This window comes from Leuciscus leuciscus (genome assembly GCF_965113295.1).
Source record: "Leuciscus leuciscus genome assembly, chromosome: 5".
Lineage (NCBI taxonomy): Eukaryota > Metazoa > Chordata > Actinopteri > Cypriniformes > Leuciscidae > Leuciscus > Leuciscus leuciscus.
Window position 1 is genome coordinate 20,331,731 of NC_138729.1, and position 24,051 is coordinate 20,355,781.

The 24,051-nt window shown below is 37.6% G+C and overlaps 1 protein-coding gene and 1 long non-coding RNA gene across 8 annotated transcripts in view; one reads left to right on the plus strand and one right to left on the minus strand.

The window, feature by feature from the left end:
• Positions 1 to 24,051, plus strand: part of mctp1a (multiple C2 domains, transmembrane 1a) — a 201,090-nt gene that overhangs the window by 57,998 nt on the left and 119,041 nt on the right. For all 7 annotated transcript variants that reach the window (XM_082170002.1, XM_082170003.1, XM_082170004.1 and 4 more), the window contains exon 2: positions 22,439 to 22,556. In XM_082170002.1, coding sequence (XP_082026128.1) covers positions 22,439 to 22,556 — 118 coding nt within the window. The remainder of the gene's footprint in view (positions 1 to 22,438; positions 22,557 to 24,051) is intronic.
• The window catches only part of LOC309499039, a 90,895-nt gene that overhangs the window by 23,190 nt on the left and 43,654 nt on the right, over positions 1 to 24,051 (minus strand). The gene's annotated exons all lie outside the window — the stretch shown is intronic.

The following is a 24,051-nucleotide window of genomic DNA, read 5'->3' on the forward strand; positions in this document are numbered from 1 at the left end:
TGGCCGGCAAATTAGGAGAAGGCTTGGGTGGAACACAGCATTTAGATACCTAATACAATGTTTGTTTAAACAACATAGAGGATGAATTTCTGGTTGTTGTACTGATTTACGCTAAATAATGTGGTCTAGACATATGCAGCAGCTAGCTTGACTCCTGCTTCCCACTGCCTCACCCTCCTCTCATGCGTTTTCCTCTCTCAGTTTCATCCGCTTTCTCTCCCCGCTACTCATCGGAAATGGTTCAGTGTCTGACTATCTGATTATCAGCTCAAATGAAGAGCTACACCCTCTTTAACTCCATTATGTCCTTCATACTGCATGACAAGTAAGCATGGCATGATAAGCTCTTCCCTTTGCACTGGATCTACACATGCCCAGATCAAACACATACCAACCCCAGTCTGTCCATCTGGAGTCTGGATTTGCCAGACCAGTCCTCTCGCCCTGGCACCACTTGCTGGCCCTCCTCACCACAGCTGGTTCTGGTAGGGTGAAAGTGGGTTAGGCGTGTGCTCTGAGCCTCTGGGTCAGGGGTGGATACAGCAGGATTTGAGGGGGTTAATGGAGGTTTATAATAGTCACAGTAGCCAGAGGCAGGAGTCTATTAAAGGTGGCTGCTCCCTCAGGTCCCGCTCGTTCATCTACAGAACTACAATATTAGGGCAGAAATGAATAGAAACGGAAATATGGAACATGATCAACTCAGAATGTTGGGCTATACGTCTATTTCAGGAAATTGTTTCACTCTCTTAATAAGTCATATATTACAAGTACAGCTTTGAAATTGGAAATCAAAGCAGCTTTATTGTACTCTCATTAATTCACTGTCCTAGATATTTCAATACAAGATAGTTATTGTTGACAAGAAAACTCCATTTGAGATTGCCGTAGTGAAGGAAACGGCTCCAGAAATTGTGTAAGATTACATAAGAGTTCTACATACGAGTCAATATTTGATGGGTTGTAGGTGGACGAGGAGATTCACTCATTATGGAAAGTCACTAAGGGCTAACAATTGAAAGGGTCAAATGTGAAGTAATAAGATAGAAGTGGATTTGATAGTTCTATTGCCGAACACCAGAAGACGATTTGATGTGATTCCACTTGGTATCTAGCTAATAATGTGCTGCTGTAAGAAAGATGTGGGAGAAGTTCTCAAACTTTGCCAAGAGGCTCCACACACAGCTTTTTTTATCTACTAAATACTGCTTATATGTTGTTCTACTTTTGTGGTGACTTTTATTTCTTATTCTTATCTACAGTGTAACACTCAGTTACCCTTCCATTGCTATTTTCTTGCTAGAATGAATTTTATATTCTTTTAAATATAGATAAAGGTTGTCAAGAGCTCTGTCAAAGGCTATTGATGCTGGTTTAGTAGTTTCCAGTTCTCCTTATCTCATATTAGTAGGGATTGGAGTCCCTCAATAGTATTGAGAACTATAGAAGTGCCAGAGGTTAAATGGTGGCTAAATACTTTTCTCAAAGCAACCATGGCCAATATATATATATTTTATTAGGATAGGACAGTAGCTAGACAGGAAGTGAGGTGGAAGAGCGAGGGGGGACAGGATCGGGAAAGGTTCACGAGCTGGGACTCGAACTCGGGTCGCCCGGAGCACAACAGCGATACATGTCTGCACCAACCATAAGTGTATTATATTTGAATAAAAAGTATTATGCTCAGTTCCCTCTTTGGCTTACCCTGGTAAAAAAAAAAAAAAAAAAAAAAAAAAAAAAAAGGCTAAGTATACTTGCAGCCAGACTAATTATCAGTATACTTCAAGTTTGTTAATGATTAGTTAACTTGAAGTGTGCTTTTTTGAAACAACTAATTTTGTACTAAGTATATTTTAGTGGTAATTAAATTGTAGTAAAACATAACTTTAAGTGAATTTAGTGTACTTTTTTGTGCTAAATTGGAACAACTTCAAGTATACTTAGAATACTTTAAGTATATGCCTGTGTAGGGACTAATTATATGCTTGATTAGTTATATTAAAGTGTACTTTATTTGTGTTACAAGTACATTACAAATTCAGAAAAAGAAATATATTTTAATTGTACTATATACATATTAAATGTATTATTTTGAAACAACTTCAAGTATATTAACTGTATTTCAAGATATGCTTAAGAAAATATACCTTCATATGTCTTAAACTAGTTATAATATATTTGAAGCTTAATTTTAAAGTACTTCAAGAACATTTAAATAGCATTTCAGCTCATTAAAAATGTATTAGCATTACACTAATAATTTATTATAAAGCTGTTTTATTCAGTATTCAAAATGGTATATTAAAAGTGCAAAAATAATTCAATATAAATGTTAAGACATACACAGACTTTGAAATCAAGAAAACTTTAATATAGTATCTTGTGTACATTGCAAAATAAATACATAAGAGTACATGTTTGAATATATGTATAATAATTTGACTTCTAAGTTTACCTTTCAAAGCTTTGACTATATCCTCATCAAGCTGGACCCGAGTGTCCATTTTTATCCAGTTTGTTGACTAATGTGGATGTTTAAATGAATTAACCATGTAGGATTAGTGGAGTAGTGGCTGCTGTTATTTTTCACAGTGTTGTCCTGGTGTCATTAAGTTTTATACAGTCTCCAGTAAGTGCTTGTTACATATTTTATTGTTTAAATGGATTGCTATTCTCGAGATGGTTGAGGCTGATGCCCAAATTGCTTATTGATTAAAGTGAGTGAATAGCAGTTTGGGAAGTGGCATATTCTCCAGAGATGGAGTTAACTGGTATTGTGTTTTTTCGGCTCACTTTGATTATAAACTTAATCATCCGGTCATTTAGATGAACTAGGTGCCGTAAAAACATAGCCCACAATTAACTGGTTTTAATATAATTTAGAAAATCCAATTAGCTGTGAGCTTTCATTTGATGTATCTGATCATCCCCCCCCCCCCCCCCGTTTACCTGGTTCTTAATTGTTTGTTCTACAGAATACTTGCCTGTATTGATTTTAAACTTTGATCGCATCAGACAGGTCCTTAAAGTTCATACTGAATGACATATGACAATGACAATGACATATGAAGCACAGCAGCCGTTTTCAGTTTATGATAGCGTCTGTTGTCCAACTGAACTAAATATTGTTTTATTTCCATAAAAAAGCAAAACAACAAGGGTGGTGCTGCAATGGACGCAAAGTAAAGTAATCAGTGTATGGCCGAGCACAGTGTAACACTGTTAACACGATCTCTAAAGCGCAAGCTCATTGAATTTTGCGCTCATAAAAACGTCCGTAATAATAATTAAAAACCTGCCTTAATTGTACAATGAATCTCTTATTTACATTGTGTTTACATTTTGTTGATTATAATAAAAGGATTCACAAGCGTGTGGCTTGCATTGAACAAAACAAGCAGCATTGAGCGGTGTTAAGCGGATTCTAACTAACTTACGGACTAGCTCCTCTGATAGGCCATTGCGTTCACAGATATGATTGTGATTGGCTACAACCTATTGAACCCTTGATGCTCAGAGAGAACTTAAACGGGTACCACATAGCTTACTCTGTACTACAGAAATGCTGGCATGTTAACTTTTTTTATCGACTAGTACTGGTAGTACTGATGTTTGACAACCCTAGTTTGTTATATTTATTTGCTTAGTGTCTTTGTGGGTTTTGGTTATTTTGCTTATAGGCTGTAATATCCTTTGTAATAACTTAAATAATTTGGTGAAGTGATATGGAACTGTAGTCAAGACCTGTCTGGAACTACTTTAGCTATGCGTTTAATGGAAAATAATTGCTCACCTTAGAACGTTTGTCAACCATTCAGAATCAAGCATTAAACAGCCATGTGGTATAAATATGTATAATATATAGGCTATATAAATCAAATGGCTATTCCTCTCATAGTTGTGACATTTGGTTACTATTTAGCTCTGTTCCAAGACTTTTGTTTGCAAAATCAAGCATGCGTACAGCTTGTTATCTTGATCACTGATGGTAGATAATGGTATGTTTCCCACAGTGCTAAACAAGGCCACGGTCCTGACCGTCATTTGAAGCACCAAAACATTCTAATTGCAACCAGACCTCAAACAACTGATCACAATGCTGTTGAGGATGTATTCAGCAGGGCATGTTGGCATATTTTGGGCATGTTACCATACTTCAGGCAGCTGTATCTTCAGATACAAAAAGGCGATGCATGCTGTGTCCAAAATTATACCTGCAACCTCCCAAACCATTCTTCTGCCATTAAAATGGGAATGTGTTCAGCCCCATCTTCCACTCATTTATTATTTCCTGTATCATTTCACGCTTTTCATTTGTATCATGTTCCCTTTCGAGAACGGTCTCTCGTATTGCGTAGCTATACGCTATGGGAAAACTCCTTTTCTCGAGAATATTGAAGCCTTTATTTTAAAACGCAGTGTAGCTGCATAGCAAGCACAGAGCAGAGCTGACTAGCGTGCTCATTGGCTGTGCTGCGGGAAATGCTTAAACCTATGGCAAAGCGGCATCGAATGGAAAGAGGAGGAAGATGACAGCCTGTCTTTGGCTGCATCGGAGAGCGAGGATTGGGCGGGCTCGGCTGACCCCGCCCCCTCATCTCAGTCCAGTGAAGTAGGCGCGAGGGCGAGTTTTGACTCAGAGCTCCTCCGCGTCCTCACTAAAGCCGTTGAAGACCTCGGGCTAGATTGGTCTTCGCCTCAGGAGCCCGCTAAGAGCCGGCTCGATGAATGGTTCCTGCCGGGGCGCCACCAGGCCCTTCGTCAAAGACCAGCGCAGTTCTTTCCTGAGGTACACGACGAGCTGACTAAATCATGGCACGCCCTCTACTCGGCCTGCCTGAGAACATCCACCTCCGCAATGCTCTCCACCGTTGACACCGCTGAGGAGAAGGGATATGAGAAGCTGCCCCCCCTAGAGGAAGCAGTGATCCAAGGAAGTTCATCCATCAAAACCCTGCAGAGCCACCTCAGCTCTCGCCGGCCGAGCTTACACCGCCGCTGGCCAAGCTGCAACGGCCCTGCACACCATGGCACACTCCGTTCAGAGCTCAGGTCATTTCTCTATCAGCTCTTCCCCCTTCGGAAGAAGACAGAGATGTGTCTCTACTCTGCCCAGTTAGGGCCGTTAGTGTCTATTTAGAGCGTTCTGCCCCATTCAGGCAGTCAGAACAGCTCTTCATATGCTTCGGTGGCCGCACCGAAGTTCTTTCTGTATAAAGGCCTTGGCCTCGGGGGAGCTCAAGCCTTTTATTACCCCTCTGTGGGGCCCGACATGGTCCGGCCCCCATTGGATTTGACTTTAGCTCTACTATTAACCTCGGGCTTTGGGCCCTAGGTGATATTTAAGGGCGAAGTGTTAAGCTGATAGCATAGCGTTTTAAAATGGGTTCCCATAGCGTATAGCTACGCAATACGAGAGACCGTTCTCGAAAGGGAACATACTCGGTTACTTACGTAACCTCGGTTCCCTGAGAGTAAGGGAACGAGCATTGCGTAGCCTGCCGTGCTATTGCGCTTGGTACAGGTTCTTCAGTGTACAATGTCGCTTCAGTCGATTTAAACTTGATTCCTATGCCGAAATGGCCCTCTTATATAGCCAGAAGCCATGATCATTCTGGCGGGCTTCGGTTCGCGCGCGTCAGCCGCTTTGCCATAGATTCGTGCATTTCCCGCAGCACAGCCAATGAGCGCGCTAGTCAGCTGTGCTCGCTGTGCAGCTGCACTTTATTTTATTTTAAAATAAAGGCTTCAATATACTCGAGAAAAGGAGTTTTCCCATAGCGTATAGCTACTCAATACTCGTTCCCTTACTCTCAGGGAAACGAGGTTGCGTTAGTAACCGAGTACGTTATTCTCTATAGTAATTACTATACTCTAGTTGTAGTATAGTATAGTAATTCTCTATTGCTGCCAGGTAACAATCTGCATTTCTGTACCTACCAATTTTTGCACACTCTCCATTCTGCACATTCACTGTACATTTAAATATTTATTGATGTGCCAGTTCTATTATATAGTATACAGTCTTTGCACTGCTTAGGCTTACTTTATTAATTTAGTACTGGTGGTAATAAGGTGAACACAGCTGAACCAAATGACAAATCAATGAATAACCATGACAACAACTGAGGGAAATGGTGCAAACTGAAAACAAAGTCCAATATGGTGTGTGAGTGTGACATTAAGAGTCGCTAGCATGTGAATTCCGTAAGATGCCTTTGACTAAGCATATTTTTTTGGAGTGACCTGTTTTTAAAGCTAATAAGCTATGGTTTTATTCAGAAAGTTCTTTGGATGCGGTTAAAAAGGTTTCACCAGGAATTTAGCAAACATTATGACAATCTATTGTTTTAAATTGCTTTGATCTTGCCATGAAAATAGCAATTGTTGCTGTATATCTAAATAAATGAATAAATTGTCACTTTACATGTTCTGAAAGTGACAAGGACTTAATTCATATACACATATTTCCTTGCATGCGCCTGTTCCTAGGTTTTGTGACTTTATCTTAATCACACGCCAGAAAGAAAACCCAGATGATCACATGCTATATAGAGCCACAGGATAATTAGCACGAGTCTAGGGTACTCTGGCCTCGTTTACACTGTCAGTGAAATGTGACCCAATTCCGATTTTTTTGCTTATATGTGACACAGATCGGATGTGTTCTATGACCATGTAAACAGGAAAAAAAGGCATGCATTCGGATATTTCGAGATCAGTTTCAGGCCTCATTCATATGTGGAAATAAATCAGATACAAATCAGATATGTGCCAATGCGACTGTCATGTAAACAGGCAGATCGGATTTTCTGAGGCATTAGGCTACGTCTCCGCGGTTCAATGACGAGAGCAATCTCGACGCGCATCTGCAAAGGGACGGATGGCCCAACGAAACGTTGTGTCGTCGTAGGAGAGGAATGTGGACAAACGTTGACACAACATATCAAAGGTTGGATTGCTCATCCTAAAATTATAGCCCGCCACAATATACTCCCACCAATCCTGAGAACTCTCTCGCACACAATAACTGAAGTATATGCGCAATGATGCAATGATGATGGCCCTTTTCGTCCTCCTCCACCTCAAAATCATGGTAATGTTTGGCGAACTTCGCATAGGCTATATCGCAAAGCTAGCATCAAGCATATTTCGTGGTTGTCCATCTGTGCAAGGACCCCCTTTAAGCATGCACAATGTTCAGATAGTATGGCAACAGTATATTCAATTCAAATTTATTTGTATAGCGCTTTTCACAATACATATTGTTTCAAAGCAGCTTTACAGAAAGGGCATTTCAGAAATGTACATAGAAAAATACAGTTAGTTAATCATGTATTAATTTAAGGCATAACATATCGCCAGCGTTGAGTCGTCTCTTCACAGGCGTCGAGTCGTCTCTTCACGGGTGTTGGGGCATCTGAAGATATAAGTATATGGGTCACAATTGAAAGAACGTGTAAACGGACGGTCGAAAAAATCGGATATAGGCAACAAATCAGTATTGGGCATCAAGACCTGCAGCGTAAACGAGGCCGTGAGCTCTGTGAATGGAGTTAAATTTGAGAGATCATTTTTTTTTTCACAGTTAATTAGGAGTCACAGTATGTCCTTTTTCTGTCCAGGGTCATTAGTGAAGGTCTAACTCTCTCCTTAACCTCATTAACAGATCTGTCTCATCCGTTAACTTACCACATTAGCATCTGGCTCCAAAGGGCCAAGCGTGTTTCTTCGGTTTCAACCAGTGACATGAACTTCTTTAATACAGCCATTAAATTCAAGGTTTGAAATCTGAAAGAAAGATTATTTGTGATTTGTGCATTAGATCTTATTAATGAGAGCTATAGTAATCTTAATAATCTTAAAAATAAATGTAATAGTCTTTTTAATTCTATGATGAATCACTGTTTGGCCAGCTGAGATTTCAATATGGAGATAAAAGTTAGGATTGTGATTTTTATATACCTGTACACCGTGAGTGTGTTGACCATCTTTGACTTCGAGCAAAACATTCCCACAAGTCAGGTAGTTGTTTACTGTTGCCAAGGTCTACAATTATAGGCTATTTTACTTTGGTTTTGAACGCAAAACATAAAGACATTCAGGATCATTCAGTCAATCATGCAGGAAGATGTAACTTATTATATAATTGTAATGTATGTCAATTAAACACTACCGGTCAAAAGTTTGTAATAATTAAGATTTATTTAATATTGTTGAACAAAGTCTATTATGCTCACCAAGGCTGCATTTATTTGATCAAAAATACAATACATTGTGAAATATTATTACCATTTAAAATAACTGTTTTCTATTTTAATATATTTTAACATGTAATTTATTCCTGTGGTGGCAAAGCTGAATTTCAGCATCATTACTCCAGTCTGCAGTGTCACATGATTCTTCAGATATCATTCTAATATCACGTCTTTGTGTAATTTTCAAGAACATATGGGAATGTTTCAGGCAGCATTAGAGCGAGATCCAGTCCAACGCCTACCAAGAGTTCTGAGCTACAGGAAGCTCTAATCCACCCTCGGCCCACTCAGCCTTAACCCAACGGGGCCGGTGAGCTTGTTCCATCAGATGCTATTTCTGTCAGAGCCTTGCAAGCAGAGACACACTGCGCTGAAGCAGAGGCACTGTGGGATTTTATATACCTCGTACAGCATAAACGAATCCACAAGGCCCTTTATCATGCTGCTTATGTAACGCTTCGGCTTGCCAACAGAGAAGTGCTACAATTACAGAGCGGATAATCAAAGTGGCACCCAGCATGGTGGTGGACGACAGAAATTTCACGCAAATGATGTGAAGTGATAACTGGACAGTGGATCCTGAAATTATCCCACTGGAAATGTCTCTCGAAAATTGAGTGAATCAGATTCTGTCAAATAGTTTGATGACGTGGTTGATATTAAACCCACATGCACTTGAGAACAATATTGCTCTCATTATTGTACTGGTGCCATAACATCTGATAACTAAAAGACAACACATAATTTCCTACCACGTTTAATTTACCTTTTCCGTGATCCCTGTGGCAAAAAGGAAATGTTTTTGTGATAAAATCTGAGTCATGCTCTGAATGAATCTGTTTGATCATTGTTTTCTCTCAGAAGTCATGTTCTCTCTTCCCTATACATGAGTCAACATTTGTAACTTAAAGTCAGAGCCAGTTTATAGATCTTGTCAGAGTTGACAAATTTCACAGAAAATCCCACTGTATGATGGGCAAAGACATGTTTGTTTTTTTAACTACTAGTTAGTAGTTTTCCACTATCATATTAACACTGGCACATGGGACATGGACTGCCAAATACAAGGTTTCTCTTAAAGGGATATGAGCCAGTTAAATCTGAAACTGCAAAAGAAGACATATCTCACAGTAGATTACACATTAACTGTTTTGTTAATAACCCTCTGTCGATCTGACAGTCCGTGGGCAGGGATACAAAATTGCGGAAGTATACTCTGTAGTTTTGTTTGTCCATTTTTACTGCAATGGTAATTATTTTAATATGAAAATGGTTGTAGTATATAACACCCCACAGGTTAGCGATTGGTCAGCTTCTTTCATTATATTTGGAGCATTTGTGTGCTTAACTGCAAGCTCAAAAAGTCAGTAGTTTGTGTGGGATTCCAGTTGAGCCCATGGGATGATTTGAGAAAAATATGCAGACAATGGAACCCATTCATGTTTTTATAAATTATACAGTTTTTTTTTATAGTCTTTAAGTTGCTATTTTGCATCTCACATCTCAGATCTTTCCTCGCCTTTGACAGAATTTTCTAGCCATCAATCTTTTCATTGTTATATGGCAGGGGGCGCTATTACGCATCTTCTGAAGGAGTACAGAATCTCCGGATCAAAACACAGGTGAAAAAGAAGCAGAAACAATAGAAGCATTGCTTATGCACATGTTGCAGTCTTTGACAAAAACTTGGTTTTCTCAGCTTTTTGTTCAAAATGTATTATTTTTATTTTTATTAAACGTACCCACATTCAAGTGTTGATAGAAAAGAATGCATGAAGCTAGAATCTTTTTTTTTAAACAGAGGCTCTGTTCTTCCTTTTGATATATTTCATGTTCAGATACATGTTTCATGTTCAGATACAACAAAATATTCGGGGGACCATGAATTTTTTTTACAAAAAATAATAATAATACTGGCGGTGGATGGCAACCTTTAAAAAAAAAAAAAAAAAAAAAAAAAAAAAAAAAAAAAACACTGGCGGGGAAAGCAGTAAAAGCAGGTTTTTTTGATGGCTAACTTTGTTAATTTGTTCAGTTATCCGATCAATAGCAGTATCTTTTCTTTATCTTGCTATTGATGTTAATATTTCATATTTTCTTATATAGGTCTGTGTAAATGAATTTAGTAAATTATTTTAGCTCTTTTGCTTTGGCCCAATAATGCAAAGCAGCAATAATTTAATTCAGACTAGCTCTAGAAATGGTGTGTAATTGGAAAACATCGATTTCAAGTTTCAAAGAAATAGCTTATGCTAAAATGCACCAGATTGCGGGCACATTTGCCAGAATGTTCAGTGAATCAATTAAATTAGATCATTTAAGGTCACAATATATCTCATTGACTCTGAGTCAAGCCGTGGTCCTTACTTAAGACCTATAATGGCTTTGGTATGGTCTTGTGGATTTGGCTAATGAACTGGTTTTCTAAGCCAAAGGTAAATATGATGGCATTTATAAATGTTGATGGTAGGCCTATATAGTGGTATATAAATATTGATGGTAAGCCTTTTGTGTGGGTGTTAATATTAATGGTTTCATTCAGTGTATGCATTCTTATGTATTCACAATTTTATTCATTTTGTGCTCTAATTTGTCCTAAGAATGAATTTTTTCTTGTACAAATGTCACATACTTTCATCATTAGCTTAACCTGGTCAGGTTTGTGCAATCCTCATTCTAAATTAACATAGCTAACCATAACATGAGTTTTTCTATACTACTTCATGTTAAAAATGTGTTGTGGATACTTTTAGTGGCTGCTCAGATGTACTGTACCTTAAATTAATCTTTATTCTTTAGTGGTTGTTCTTGCATATGCAGATGCCTCTGGAGCTACTAAAGACGCTGTTCATTTTTTAGCTTTGAATATCACATTCACTCTTTCAGCTAAACATGTAACACAATAAAAAGTGCCGACCATGTTGCATTCTGTTATTGGTTTACTGCTCCCCATAAAAAGAGGTGATTCCAGAGCCAGTGGCAGAGTGAAAAGACATTCAGATAAATGGATGGCTCGTTCAAACAAAATGTGTATGTGCAAGGCATTTGCATTTGTGTGCGTGTGTGGATGGAGTTATCCTGCAAATGATGAATGACTTCTTTCTCCATGCTGAAAAAGTGCGAAACAAATACAGTGGCTTTCAATGTGATGGAGAGCGAAGCTTCAAAATGAAACCATAAACATGTGAATAATGTAGTTCATAAACTAGGGCACATTGAAAGAGTTCTGAAAACCATTTGGCTTCAGCGCTGCTTAGATTGATCTTCACTGGTCTGATGCATTTTTTTTTTTACCATGGAAACTTTTCAATTGCTCAACCTTGAATTGCCTAATAAATTTACAGTACTTTATGAGCATGTGTGACACTCTCTCAACATCATTCTAGCTAATTTTATCCTGCGTCACCAACATATTCGAACAACACTGAAATACCACTCTGGTGACATTTTGAAAACGTTTAATATTTTACCTAAGACTAAACTCATGTTTAAAAAAAAAAAAAAAAAAAAATTTTATCTTAAATAATTTTCACTGTGCATATCAGAAAACCGTACTTGTGTATTCATTAAGATAAGGATGAATTATATAGTGAAGAGCTTCATCATGTGCACTGATGGAAACAGGCTGTCTCGATCAGTGACAGATAGGTCTCACCAGCTCTTAGAATCCATTAACCGAGGTGACATTGCATTGCTTTGAGACTTTATCTATCTCTGCAAAGTGAAAAGAAGATTGCAACCCATTCAAGGGAGCACTTGGAGTCACTTTGCACTTGGTACAATTATTTGGTCCCAGAGAAAGGCATTGAATGGAATCAGTGGTTTAGACTATTGCTTTTTTCCGATAACTTCTATCTTCCTGCTGAAAATGGTATCAGTTATGGTTTCAAATAACTGGTCATTCATATGTGCTTTAAAAACAGTTGAAAGGGCTGCTTCTTGGAAACAGATAGGTTTAACATTTATTTATGGAGTTAATGTGGTAATATTTGTATTTCTTTTATTTGTTAAATATTTTTCAAATATTTTATTATTTCGAATATTTAATAACGGCAGTTTTTTGAGAGAAGATGCACACTAACATTTGGTGATGTAATTCTGCTGAGGGAATCCTCTACAGTGAAAGTATTAGTCAGAGTAAAACACTACATTATTGCTCTTGACTGAACCCTGTGATTTTCAGTTATTGTTCCCCTCTTTGAGATATAATTTAATTTTGGCTGATATATTGCCCATGTAGTTATTACATTTTAATGATAATGAAATAAAGCCTATGCAGAATGGTCTGGGAAATGTGAATAAACTCAGGAACAATAATGATACCATACATTAACAAGAACCTACCAGGAGTAACTTGGGGGCTGTTTACACGACACCGTTTTCAACTAAAAACGGAAGACTTTTTATGCATTTTGGCCATGCATTTACACGTCAACGGTGTTTTGGTGGCCTGAAAATGCTAACTTTTGAAAAAGGGTTTCAAAGTAAAAGTTTTTGAAAAGCGACAGCCTTATCCTTGTAGTGTAAACTACAAAAACGCGGATCTATGAAAACGGTGATGCCATGCACATGCGGCTATTACGTGTTTAGTCTATATGTTTTGCAAATGAAAGGATACAGATATTAACAGTAAGAAATAAGGGGGGCATACGGACATCATTACAAGTGGTTATAAGAATTACGCAAATCAACACAATATAACATTTTGTCATAATGAAAACTAAAGATTCCTTAAGACAGACTCAAGGATGATACATGTTTTTGAAGCCTTTGTGTTCAAAGGTTTTGACATTTTCTTAAAGGAAGTAAAAGGAACTTTATATCAGAGGAGAACATTCTAGAATTGGTATTTCAGTGAATGTTTCTGGCTTTGTGAAGATGAAATTTACCCAGAAGACAAAGTAATAATACAGTATTATCAAGATTAACATCCTTAGAATGAAAATCAGACAAAAAAATGAACAATTATGTAATTTGTGTCTGCAGGCATGTGTGTTCAGCTCGAGTGCACTGTAGTAAAATAATTTTCTTTACAAAGTGACATCGCCAACTACTTGTCTGGCATGCATAATACAGCGTTATTAGTTGTTTTCGCGGATCCATGTGAACGGGGATCCGTTTTTAGCACATCGTTGTCCTGTAACCATACATGCTGAATCAAACATACTCCTGACATAGATATAAATCTCATGGTTTTAGGTCTTTGTAAAGATAAGATATAAAAAGCCTGGGAAACTGTGTTCAGTCTAGCAAAGTGATGAATGGACTCTTGATGACCCTGTGACCCACACTCAGTACGTTTATGCACCCTCATAATGTGATTATAATGGGATTTTGGCAATATTGCTATGAAACTTTACCTCATGTAAACGCAATACTTCAATCAAACTGTGGCATACGCAACAGGCATGTAAACACCTTAATCTCATTATTACCGGTCTGACCATAGTGTGCATGTGCTCAGTTCTACACGGATGCCATGTGTTGTTCACACAACTTCATGAATGAACTCTGTGACATTATTCTGAAGTTTTCTCTTCTCCAAATCGCTAAACTCTGTCAACACAACTCGCTGCGCAGTCTCTGCTCCGTTTCTTCATCCAGATGACGTGAAGAACGCTACGGCAGCGTAGGCAAACCAACGACTGACAACCAACCAGAGAAACACAAGGGTATTTAAGCACAAGATAACAAGGAAGCTGGCTAGGGACAGGTGCAGGTGAGTCGTCATGGAAATTAACGATGGTAGATAGGGTAACAAAGGCTGGATCCCAAATGGCACACTCCAGCCTTGTGGACCTCCTTCGAGTTCACACTTGGTGACGTCAGGAAGTGCAGACCTAAGGGGCGCTGGCCTCGAGTCCACGAGGGCACACAAGAGTGTATTTTGGGACAGGCTTGATGACATCATGCCACCGAAAGTCAAACAGCCACGAACCTCCTCCCCTCATTTATCTGATTGGGCGTTCGCAACTTCACAATGATTCCTGGGTAGGTAACTCGTGTGGAGGGTGCAAAAGTGCAGGCTTTGCCGAAGTCCGCGTCGAGGGCACAAAGGTGGCACTCGCGAGCACACTTCTGAGCGCTGAAATGCAGAATGGGACACCCTACGGACTCGTACACTTGGCGAGCACGCCCAATTTAAGGCCACGAGACCGCGAGTCCACATGAAGTGTGCCATTTGGGATCCAGCCAAACAAGGCGGGCAAAACAGGAGAAACAGAAACTGAATGCAGGAAGTGAACATAGAAACAATAGTAAAGGATATTTCAACTTAAAAGTCCAAAACACAAGACAGGGGAACAACACTGTGATCATGACACCCCGACTAATGACTCGTTTATTGAAGGGATTCTTGCCAAATGAGATGTACGCAAGCAGTTTTGGTTCCGCTTTAAATACGTTTGTTATAGTCTGGGCATTTAAACTACATGTTATTTGTAATGCATGGCACTATAATTTATGTATATTTTATACATAATATATATATATTTAATAAATATTAAATATTATTTATATATATATATATATTTTCTGTTCTGAAAAGGCATTCAGGTATTTAGAGTGAGGGGAAGTAAAATACGTTTACAGTGTTTAGAGTTTGTTAACGTTTAGTTTTATTTACCAGTATTTTACATGATTTCTGAATCTAATAATACAATGTGACTTACACCAATGCAATGCAAATATTTTCTTGAAAAAAATACGGTAAATAATAAAAATGAGCTTTAGTCTGTTATTAAAAAGTAGGCCTACATTTACAATTGGGACCGTTTGCACCAATAAATCAAGCATTTTATTTTCACTCTCACCCACATTAACTTTGGGTTTAATCACTGTTTTAATTATGAGGGGGTCCTTAGAAAATGTTGTACCCTATAAGGGGTCCCTAGACTCCAAAAATGTGGAGTACTGTGTGAATACCATGATATACGAATGATTCAGTACTGTGGCATATATCAAAATACTATTGTATTGGCATCTTTGTTTCTTTCTATCATAAATGAAATCCATCAGTGATTGATTACATTGTTTTACTCTATGGCAACTATATATTACTGTAATGCCCACAACACATTTGTTGTTATCCAAAGCTCTTAGCCAGATGGCTGCCTGTCACTCTAATAGAGACGTTGATTACATTTCTGTCACATTTGTCAATCATGGTAGTCAAATTGAATTATTGAGACACTATTGGAGACAGTCCAGACATGTCCACTGTTTGATATGTTATGCAGTTATTGATTGTCCCCCACACAGTGGAAAGGGAAAGTGTACACTGTTAGATCTACGTTGTTGCTTTTATTGAGGTTTTTTTAATCATTTTTAAAACATGAACTTTATATAAAGTCATTATTGAGAGTTTAATATGTGAATAGTGTCACAGAGTAAAGGGATAGTTTACCCAAAAATTTACATTCAGGCTTTGTTTACTCATACTTGTAGTGTTTTTTTCTTCTTCCATGCAACATACAAGGAGATGTTTAATATGATGTTCATGCTGGTCTTTTCCATATGAAAGTGAAGGATGATCAGGGTTGAGTAAAACATAATATACATATAGCGCATGAAAGCGGTCCAAACGACTTATGCACTTTATTTGTCTAGAGTTGATTTGCCATGTCATGATCTGGAGCTGGACAAATAAGAACCAGTGACGTTTGGCTTTACTGACGTCAAACCCGAAGTGACAAATCTTGATTTGCCGTATTTGAATAGATTATAAATTTAGTGCTTTGTTGATTATCAGTAAATAATGTCTTATTCTGAGGTATGTTCACACAAAGTTATTGTATGGCTGTGGCAAACTTTGGAATATAGCACATTTTATCCATTTTGGAGCTGAACAGCTTTGGTAACCACTCATTTTCACTGAATGCAGGCTTTTCCTTTTTGTTCTGATGTGGAGGAAACTAAATTATACAGGTTTGGAACAAAATGACTGAGTAAATGATAACAGAATTTTTTTTTGAGTGAACTATCCCTTTATATTAATGCAGGTCTCTGTACACCTCCATTAGCATGACCTACATCTGAACCTCTTCTGGCTAACCTTAAAAAGACACCAATGCAAATGCAATTTATCTCTTGCCACCTGCAGTGTGTGGAAATAAACAAATCTGTCCTCTTTAGCCAAATAAGAGCACATCAATTATTTCATGCTGCTCCATACACAATCTACTGTATGTGTCCAGATAACACCATGCAATGGAAAATACCTCTGTGATGAAGCTCCCATAAATTCATATATTTCACATCAATCATCAATCATTAAACTTTTACGAGTAAACCATTGAAACGTGGTTGTGAGAGAACCATTACAAAGACATTTTGTAAACTGAGCTGGCAGTGTCATATAAACAGAACAGATAGTCGACTCAGGCATGTAGAAGTGATATCTCACTTTGGATGTGCTTGGTTAGTTACTCTGTTCTTCATATGAAGCATGTCCAAGTGCCATTTGTTTTATTATTTTTTTAAGACTTTTTACCTTTATTCTGATAGGAGAGTGAAGAAATTACACTAGCTTTGTTTCCATTCAAAGTTATGATTTAAACTTGTGCGCAAAATTGAAATATCGCATAAAACATTTGCGAATAAAGCACTGTTTACATCCCATGTGTTCAAGATAACAAAACAACCACTTCCTGGGAAATTGACACAAATATCTGTAATAAAAATGGAGGTTGTGGCAATTGGGTAAGCCACTGTGGCTGTTTTTTTCATATGTCATAAATAACTTGCGCCTCGGAACGCACAGACGAAATGCAATAAATGCTGTCATGTTATTTTGTGTTTGGCGGTGGATACCTAGTGTTTGGGAACACAATCGCGTGAGACAACTCTGGGAGGTAATCATACTCAACCATTTTGATGACTTTCAGAATGACCAAACAAACATTTTTTATGCTGTGCAATGAAATTGTTCAATTCTTTTCATTAACTCGTTAACTCTAATTCTGGTTTGTCCAGTTATCCAATCAGATCCTTTGTTGAGGTGAAGTCACTTGAGTTTTTTTGTTTTTTGTTGCGTATCAAGGGTTTTATTCAGTAAATGTTTTGCTATCATAGTTTATGCGCATGAATTCTTATCGGATAAAAAGCATTTCTGCCTCAATTGAGTGCAAACCTTTTTTAATGTGCATTTTTAAGATTTTTTGTGCATCTTGGCATTTCCATCCATCAATTTTGGTAAAACTTTATTTTAAGGTGACGTTGACGTATTACACGTTACTACATGTACTTACTATAGTAATAGCAGTAAATTATGCACAATTACAAGTTAATAACCCTAACCCTAACCATAACTCTATAGTAAGTAGGCCTACATGTACAGTTAATTAATATTACTCAGTACTTATTTGAGTAAATACAATGTAACTACATCACCTTAAAATAAAGTGTAGGCTAACTACAATTCTTTATGCAATATCCTTTATGAAATAAATCATAAAAATAGGTGGATGGAAACATAGCTGTTGACAAGTGGATTAGATCAACAAATAGTCATTAGTTTTGAAACAAAACATAATAATAATAATCGTTAAATTAAAGTTGAGTTGGGCTTGATTTTTCTGTGTGCACAATAAATTGTGTGTAATTACAAGGTAATGTGTACAGCATTTATTAATCATAGGGAATTAGATTAATTCTAATTTGTTAATTAACTTGTTCATTTGTTCTTTCATGTTCCCTGATATGCAGAATAAATGCTTCTCATATTTCTCTAAATACTGTATAAAGAATAATCTTAGCCAATAAAACATAATTTTTCATGTCATGTAGCACTCCAAAATAAATAGGCCTACTGACATCAGAATTGGAGTCCGTTGCTTATAGATGTATATGCATTACCACAGATTACCACAGTTATACATACAGAGTGTAATTCTCAAATTCTGTGTCCTTTTACATCCTACCGTAATGACACTTCTGACCCGTCTCTTACCTGGGCCATCTGTCCAGTGAAATTATGTCCATGTACCTGTGGAGTGGAATATTCTACATCCCGGTTATTATAAGCTTTTTAGTGTGTGCAAGACTCCAGAGGCTGAAACTTCATCAGCATCATTTTTTATTCATGAGAGTCACTTATTATGCAAAGCTCTGATCAGTTCCGCTAAATGCTTTTTGACCCTGCAGAGACAAAAGAGAAAGGTAAGAGAAGGAGCTTATTATTATTTATCATTATGGGTCGTCATATTTAGTACATGTTTATATAGCTGCTCTTGCCAATCATTGACTCGCATGAGTAATGTGTTTTATGCACATAACAAACAAAAGATCCAACATAATCTATTTACTGCCAAAACTTCAAACTGCAACAATAGTTTAACAGTAAATCGAGATAAACTGTGGTTTTAATAGCCTCACTATATTTCATAGACATTGTTTCAGCTGATTTTGGATTATTGTCAAGTCAGGGTAATCTAAAATACGAAAAAGAAGCTCAATAGCTCTTACAAATAGAAACAGCTGTGTCACCTGATGTTTGCATTTAGGATAGAGCAATATGTTAATGTATTTCAGGACAGAATCTACAGAGGGGAGATAAATAAGTGTATATAAGTAGCAAGACATTTGAAAGTGTTTAGCAAAATGTAGACCGGCGGTTGGATAAAAAAAAGGAATCTGTATCATTCAGAGAGATGCAGCACAGAGGTGTGACTTATAAGGACTGTGGTATCATCCAAAGGTTAAACTGAGTGTCTCTATTTAATGATGCGCTCAACAGAAACCCACAGGTGTGTCAGCTAATCATGAAGACTGACCTTAGGAATAAGTGGACAAAATTATACGATCAGCTGAAATGTATATGCCAGTGTCTACATTAAACTGCCAAACACATCTACTAAAGGACTAAATGTAATCTAGAATTAAAAATTATTTAAACCTGGAAATACATGTTTCTGCTTAAATAATTAAATAATAAGATAATAATAAGATGTAATGATAATGATAAATAATAAGATGTTTTACACTATGTAATTTTTTTTTGTTCAAAATTAACTACATTTAAATATTGAGTCAATACATCGTCAATCATTGTGAGATTTTAAAAATAAAAAAGAGATTACACAATTTCTGAAACTACACAGCTTGCAGAATATTCTTTAACTCACTGTTAGCTGGTTAAATGCAGCCCTCAGGAATCTCTTCGATTCACTCAGGATTTAGTTCTCAGAGGAGATCAGTCTGTTTTGAAATATTCATAATTATCTCTTTGCACTATATTGTGAACATTGTGAAAATATTTCCTAACCATAGCATCATTTTAGTAGTTTCAGTGTCATTATACACTATATTAACATGATGTGACTGTGAAACTGTTGTAAGCCTACATGTCCAATTGCAGTGGATGATACTTGACTCATACTATATCATCCAGTTATGTTCTCCTTTATAACATTACATAAATAATCTAAAAATAGTTTTGAGGCCTGCCAATTTCCAATGCTTAATAATAGAGTGTGACTCAAAAAATATGATTGAAACTTCCTGATGTGAAACTTTTAATGATGCCCTTTTCAGCTCATTTCCCTAATGCTCCTAAAGCCAACTATGGCTAGACACCAGCAATCTGTCATAATGGGCAAACTGAAACGGAAATGAAATTCTCAAACACAACAATAAGAAGGACCTGAGGGCACAATTACATTCCAAACCTCTTGTCATTCTTTAAGACTGAATAATAAACAGTGTTTGTTGAGTGACAGTAGTGTCAGGGTGCTGTTTTATTCTAGATGAACTAGATGGAAAAAAAAAAAGAAAATGGTCTTCTCTTGGCAGTGTTTGTTTGTGCACTGTTTTAAGTGAAATATTTTGTAGGATCTGGCGAATAAGACATTTTCTGTCTCTTCCATTCGATTTTGCTTTGTCTCATGTTCCTCATGTGATTACCTGTGTTACGATGAAAGGTTTGAAAACATTCTTGACTAATTAAACCAGCTGCTCATTGATCTAATTAATCACTAGATGGAGACTGGGGTATTTTACTCTACACACACACACACACACACACACACACACACACACACACACACACACACACACACACACACACACACACACACACACACACACACACACACACACACACACACACACACACACACACGTCTGGTTCACTATCTTTGTGGGGACTCTCCATAGACTTAATGGTTTTTATACAGTACAAACTGTATATTCTGTCCCCTTACACTAACCCTACCCATCACAGAACACTTTCTGCATTTTTACATTTTCAAAAAAAATAATTTAGTATGTTTATTTACCCATTCCCCTCATGGGGACCGCTGGCTGGTCCCCACAATGGAGGTGATCTCAGGTTTTACTATCCTTGTGGGGACATTTGGTTCCCACAATGTAATATAAATCAAACACACACACACACACACACACACACACACACACACACACACACACACACACACACACACACACACACACACACACACACACACACACACACACACACACACACACACACACACACACACTAGGGATGCATCTCATCTTATATGAGCTTATTTTAAACATACAGTGAGGTCCAAATGTCCACTAGTGAATTGCTTATATATTTTGTACTTTTCTAATTAAATTCCTTTTTTTTTTTCATTACAAAATATATAATTCCATAACCCCATAACAATTTGTGTGAAAAATTTAATTGAAAAATTAAATATAAAAACACTCTTAATATTTAGTTATTTCCCCGTTTGCAGTAGCCTGGAAATCCAGACCTAAATCTAAAAGATTAATGGTCTGGTGTCGGTCAATGAAAATCGGCCAGCTCGAGGGGCGGCACCAAGCATGCATTTGAAAATCTCACAGCACGCAATTGGATAACACTACGACCAATCACAACAATAAACCCCATACGCTTAGCTACCAGCGGAGCTAACTGGTAGATTAGACTCTTCCGGTCGGCAAAACAGCAAAAAAAACACTTCTTGCAAAGGAACGATTCGAGCGAACGATTGGTGCAGCTCAGATCGAGGGGCATATTTAATGAGCTCCATTGCTCGACACCAGAGTAACTCGCTGAGCAAATTCAACTTGTGCTCTCGCGAGAACTCTGGTTTACCAGGGTACGTTTGCAGCACTCAAACGGTTTTATTTATGTGTCATATTGTGAATGCTTGTTTGTCTATAAATGTGTGTGTGTGTATTGGTGTTTGGAAGCAGAAGTGTGTATAGGTGTAGTTGCTTTATGAATGTCTGACAAGTCACCACAAGCTGTCCCTCATAGCAGTTATAAAGCAGTAAAGCAATTTACTACTGTGTACTAATATCTCCTTGAGTCTCATAAAGATTATTAGCATGAACCGCACGGTACACTATACACAGCATATTTCTTATTACAAGAAACTGGTGACAGCACTTTAATGGAAGTTTGCAGAGTAATTATTCTTTTAATATAAAGGTGCAGATTTCATACAGCATGCTGCTGATAGTGCAGGATAATACCGTAGTAAAGACGAATAGAGGCAGAGACTCAGTGGTAAATACTGTAAACTCTAAGGAGCTTCAGATAATAAGTTCTTGCTGAGTAACAAACTAGCTCTATTTTTAATAAGTTAAAAAAAACAACAGTGTTATCAAAGAGCCGCTAATGGTTAGCCCGACAGTCATCAGGAAATTAGCATTCCATCTTCTGTTGCAGTATAATCAGGTTTTATTGTTTCTCTGTGATAGTTTCTCAAGGTTTGATGACCCGCTCAGAGACAGGGTAACTGTTAAATAGTCTTCGAACGACAACATAAGCAGAGGATTAACATTTCCAGACCTTCACAGAACTATAGCCTGACGTTTCCCAGAAGGGAAGGCAAGCGAGGACTGTGGCTCTTTTGAACATCTCAAGGTTGTGAGGTCTGGATTTTGTGATGGTAGAGGCTGAATGATTATGTAACTGTGAGGGCAAAGTGAAATGCAAACGTCCTTTCTTCTCTCTGTTGCTGGATATTACTGGAGCCTTGAAGCAAAGATATTTCTGTTCTCTTGAGCTGCTCTATAGTATATTCCTTGGAGAAGCTGATGTACCAACACTTCATGATCTGAGTCTTCATAACATTAAACATTAACATTATTGATTCCCTGAAGTGTGTGCTTGTCTGCTTGAGATCCTGGTGCAGTTTGTGCCTGTCTGACCTCCTCACTGTTCTTCTCTCCCCCTGTAGGGCATCAATATTGTGGAAGCAAGTAATGAAGAACTTCATCCCACTTCAAAGCCAGGAATGTATCAACTGGACATTGTGTTGAAGAAGGGCAATAATCTGGCCATCAGGGACAGGGGAGGTATGTGCCCTTTTCACCACATAGAGTATTTGTGCTAATTAGTCTAATTAATGAATGGTCCAAATAAAATAAAAAAAGCATATTAAAATCAATGTGAGATTCATGATGTTGGTTAAAGGGATAGTTCACGCAAAAATGAAAATTCTGTCATTTATTCACCCTCATGTCGTTCCATATCTGGATGCCTAACTTGTTTCTGTGGAACACAAATAGGATATTTAAAAAAAATTAGGTAACCAAACTGTTTTGGTGACAATAGAGTCTAGACCTTATTCAGAACTGCTGTGACTAATGTCTATTGACCAGTTCTATTCTAGTGAATGTATAAAAAAATAAAACATATATAAAAAAGTCATACATGGTTGAAACGACATGATGATGACTAAACAATGACAGAATATTCCTTTTTGGGTGAACAATCTCTTTAACTTTATATCACATTCAAAATCATTATGAATATTGATAGTTGAACCTCTAGCGCCCCCTTTTTGTTCTGCCGACATGATTTGTTTTCTGAGAGATAAACTTTGCAGAGTGAACAAACAGAAATAGTCAAGTCTAAATAGATCTTCTGCTGTGGTCACCTTGACTTGTGTGTATCTCATCAGACAATGACTCTTACATTCCTGGCCATTACTCCAGACCTGCTCTGAGCTGCAGGTGTCATGTGAGAGAATGGGCATTAGTGATTTTGAATGGCAGAGGGACAGGATGGAGCAGTAATGGTCTCATTAGGAGCTGATGCATGGTGCAGTAGATCTGTTCATACTCCCTCTGTCTCCCTCTCTTTTTTGACTCACCCAAATAGACACACGCGCTAAAATAATGAGCAGAGACCCCGGCAGCTCATCTGCCCTGGAGACTCCAGCTTCTGTTGTGCGAGTGAGTCAGACAGTCAGTCAGTCAGTCAGTCGTGCTCTCCCTTGAGAGGAATCCTGAGTAATCCTGAGACGGAAAATATAACGCTTTCCTCCAGCGATAATAGAATAACATGGCTGAGATGAAAATGATTAATCCATGTGATGTAGTTTAAAATTTGAATAGCTAAAATAGTGTTACTTTCCGTACATTTTGCAAGTTTTACTTTCAAACACAAACTTTGCTTTATGGCTTCTGCATAAATTTGCATACCAATGTTTATAATGATCTCTTTGATTAACTCGATAAATCTAGACACGAGAATGAAATTAGCATGTTTATTAACAACCGAACAGGCACTCTCCACAAGTCAGTGACCACTGCTGCTTCTCATTTCCACTGTGTTTATCCAGTCTAATCAAAAAGGATGTAATTTACTGAAGGATTTTGTGGTATTTACAGTGCTTAGCTTATCCCTGGGCCAAAGAAGTGCATGTTGGTCAAGATCCCTGGTTATAATAATAAGCATAATAATACAATTTATTCAAAATGTGCTTTTCTTATACCCAATGTCCTGTGCGGTTAATTCACACAGATTATATAGCTAACGTTACAATGTGACCCTTGCTGATTGCAG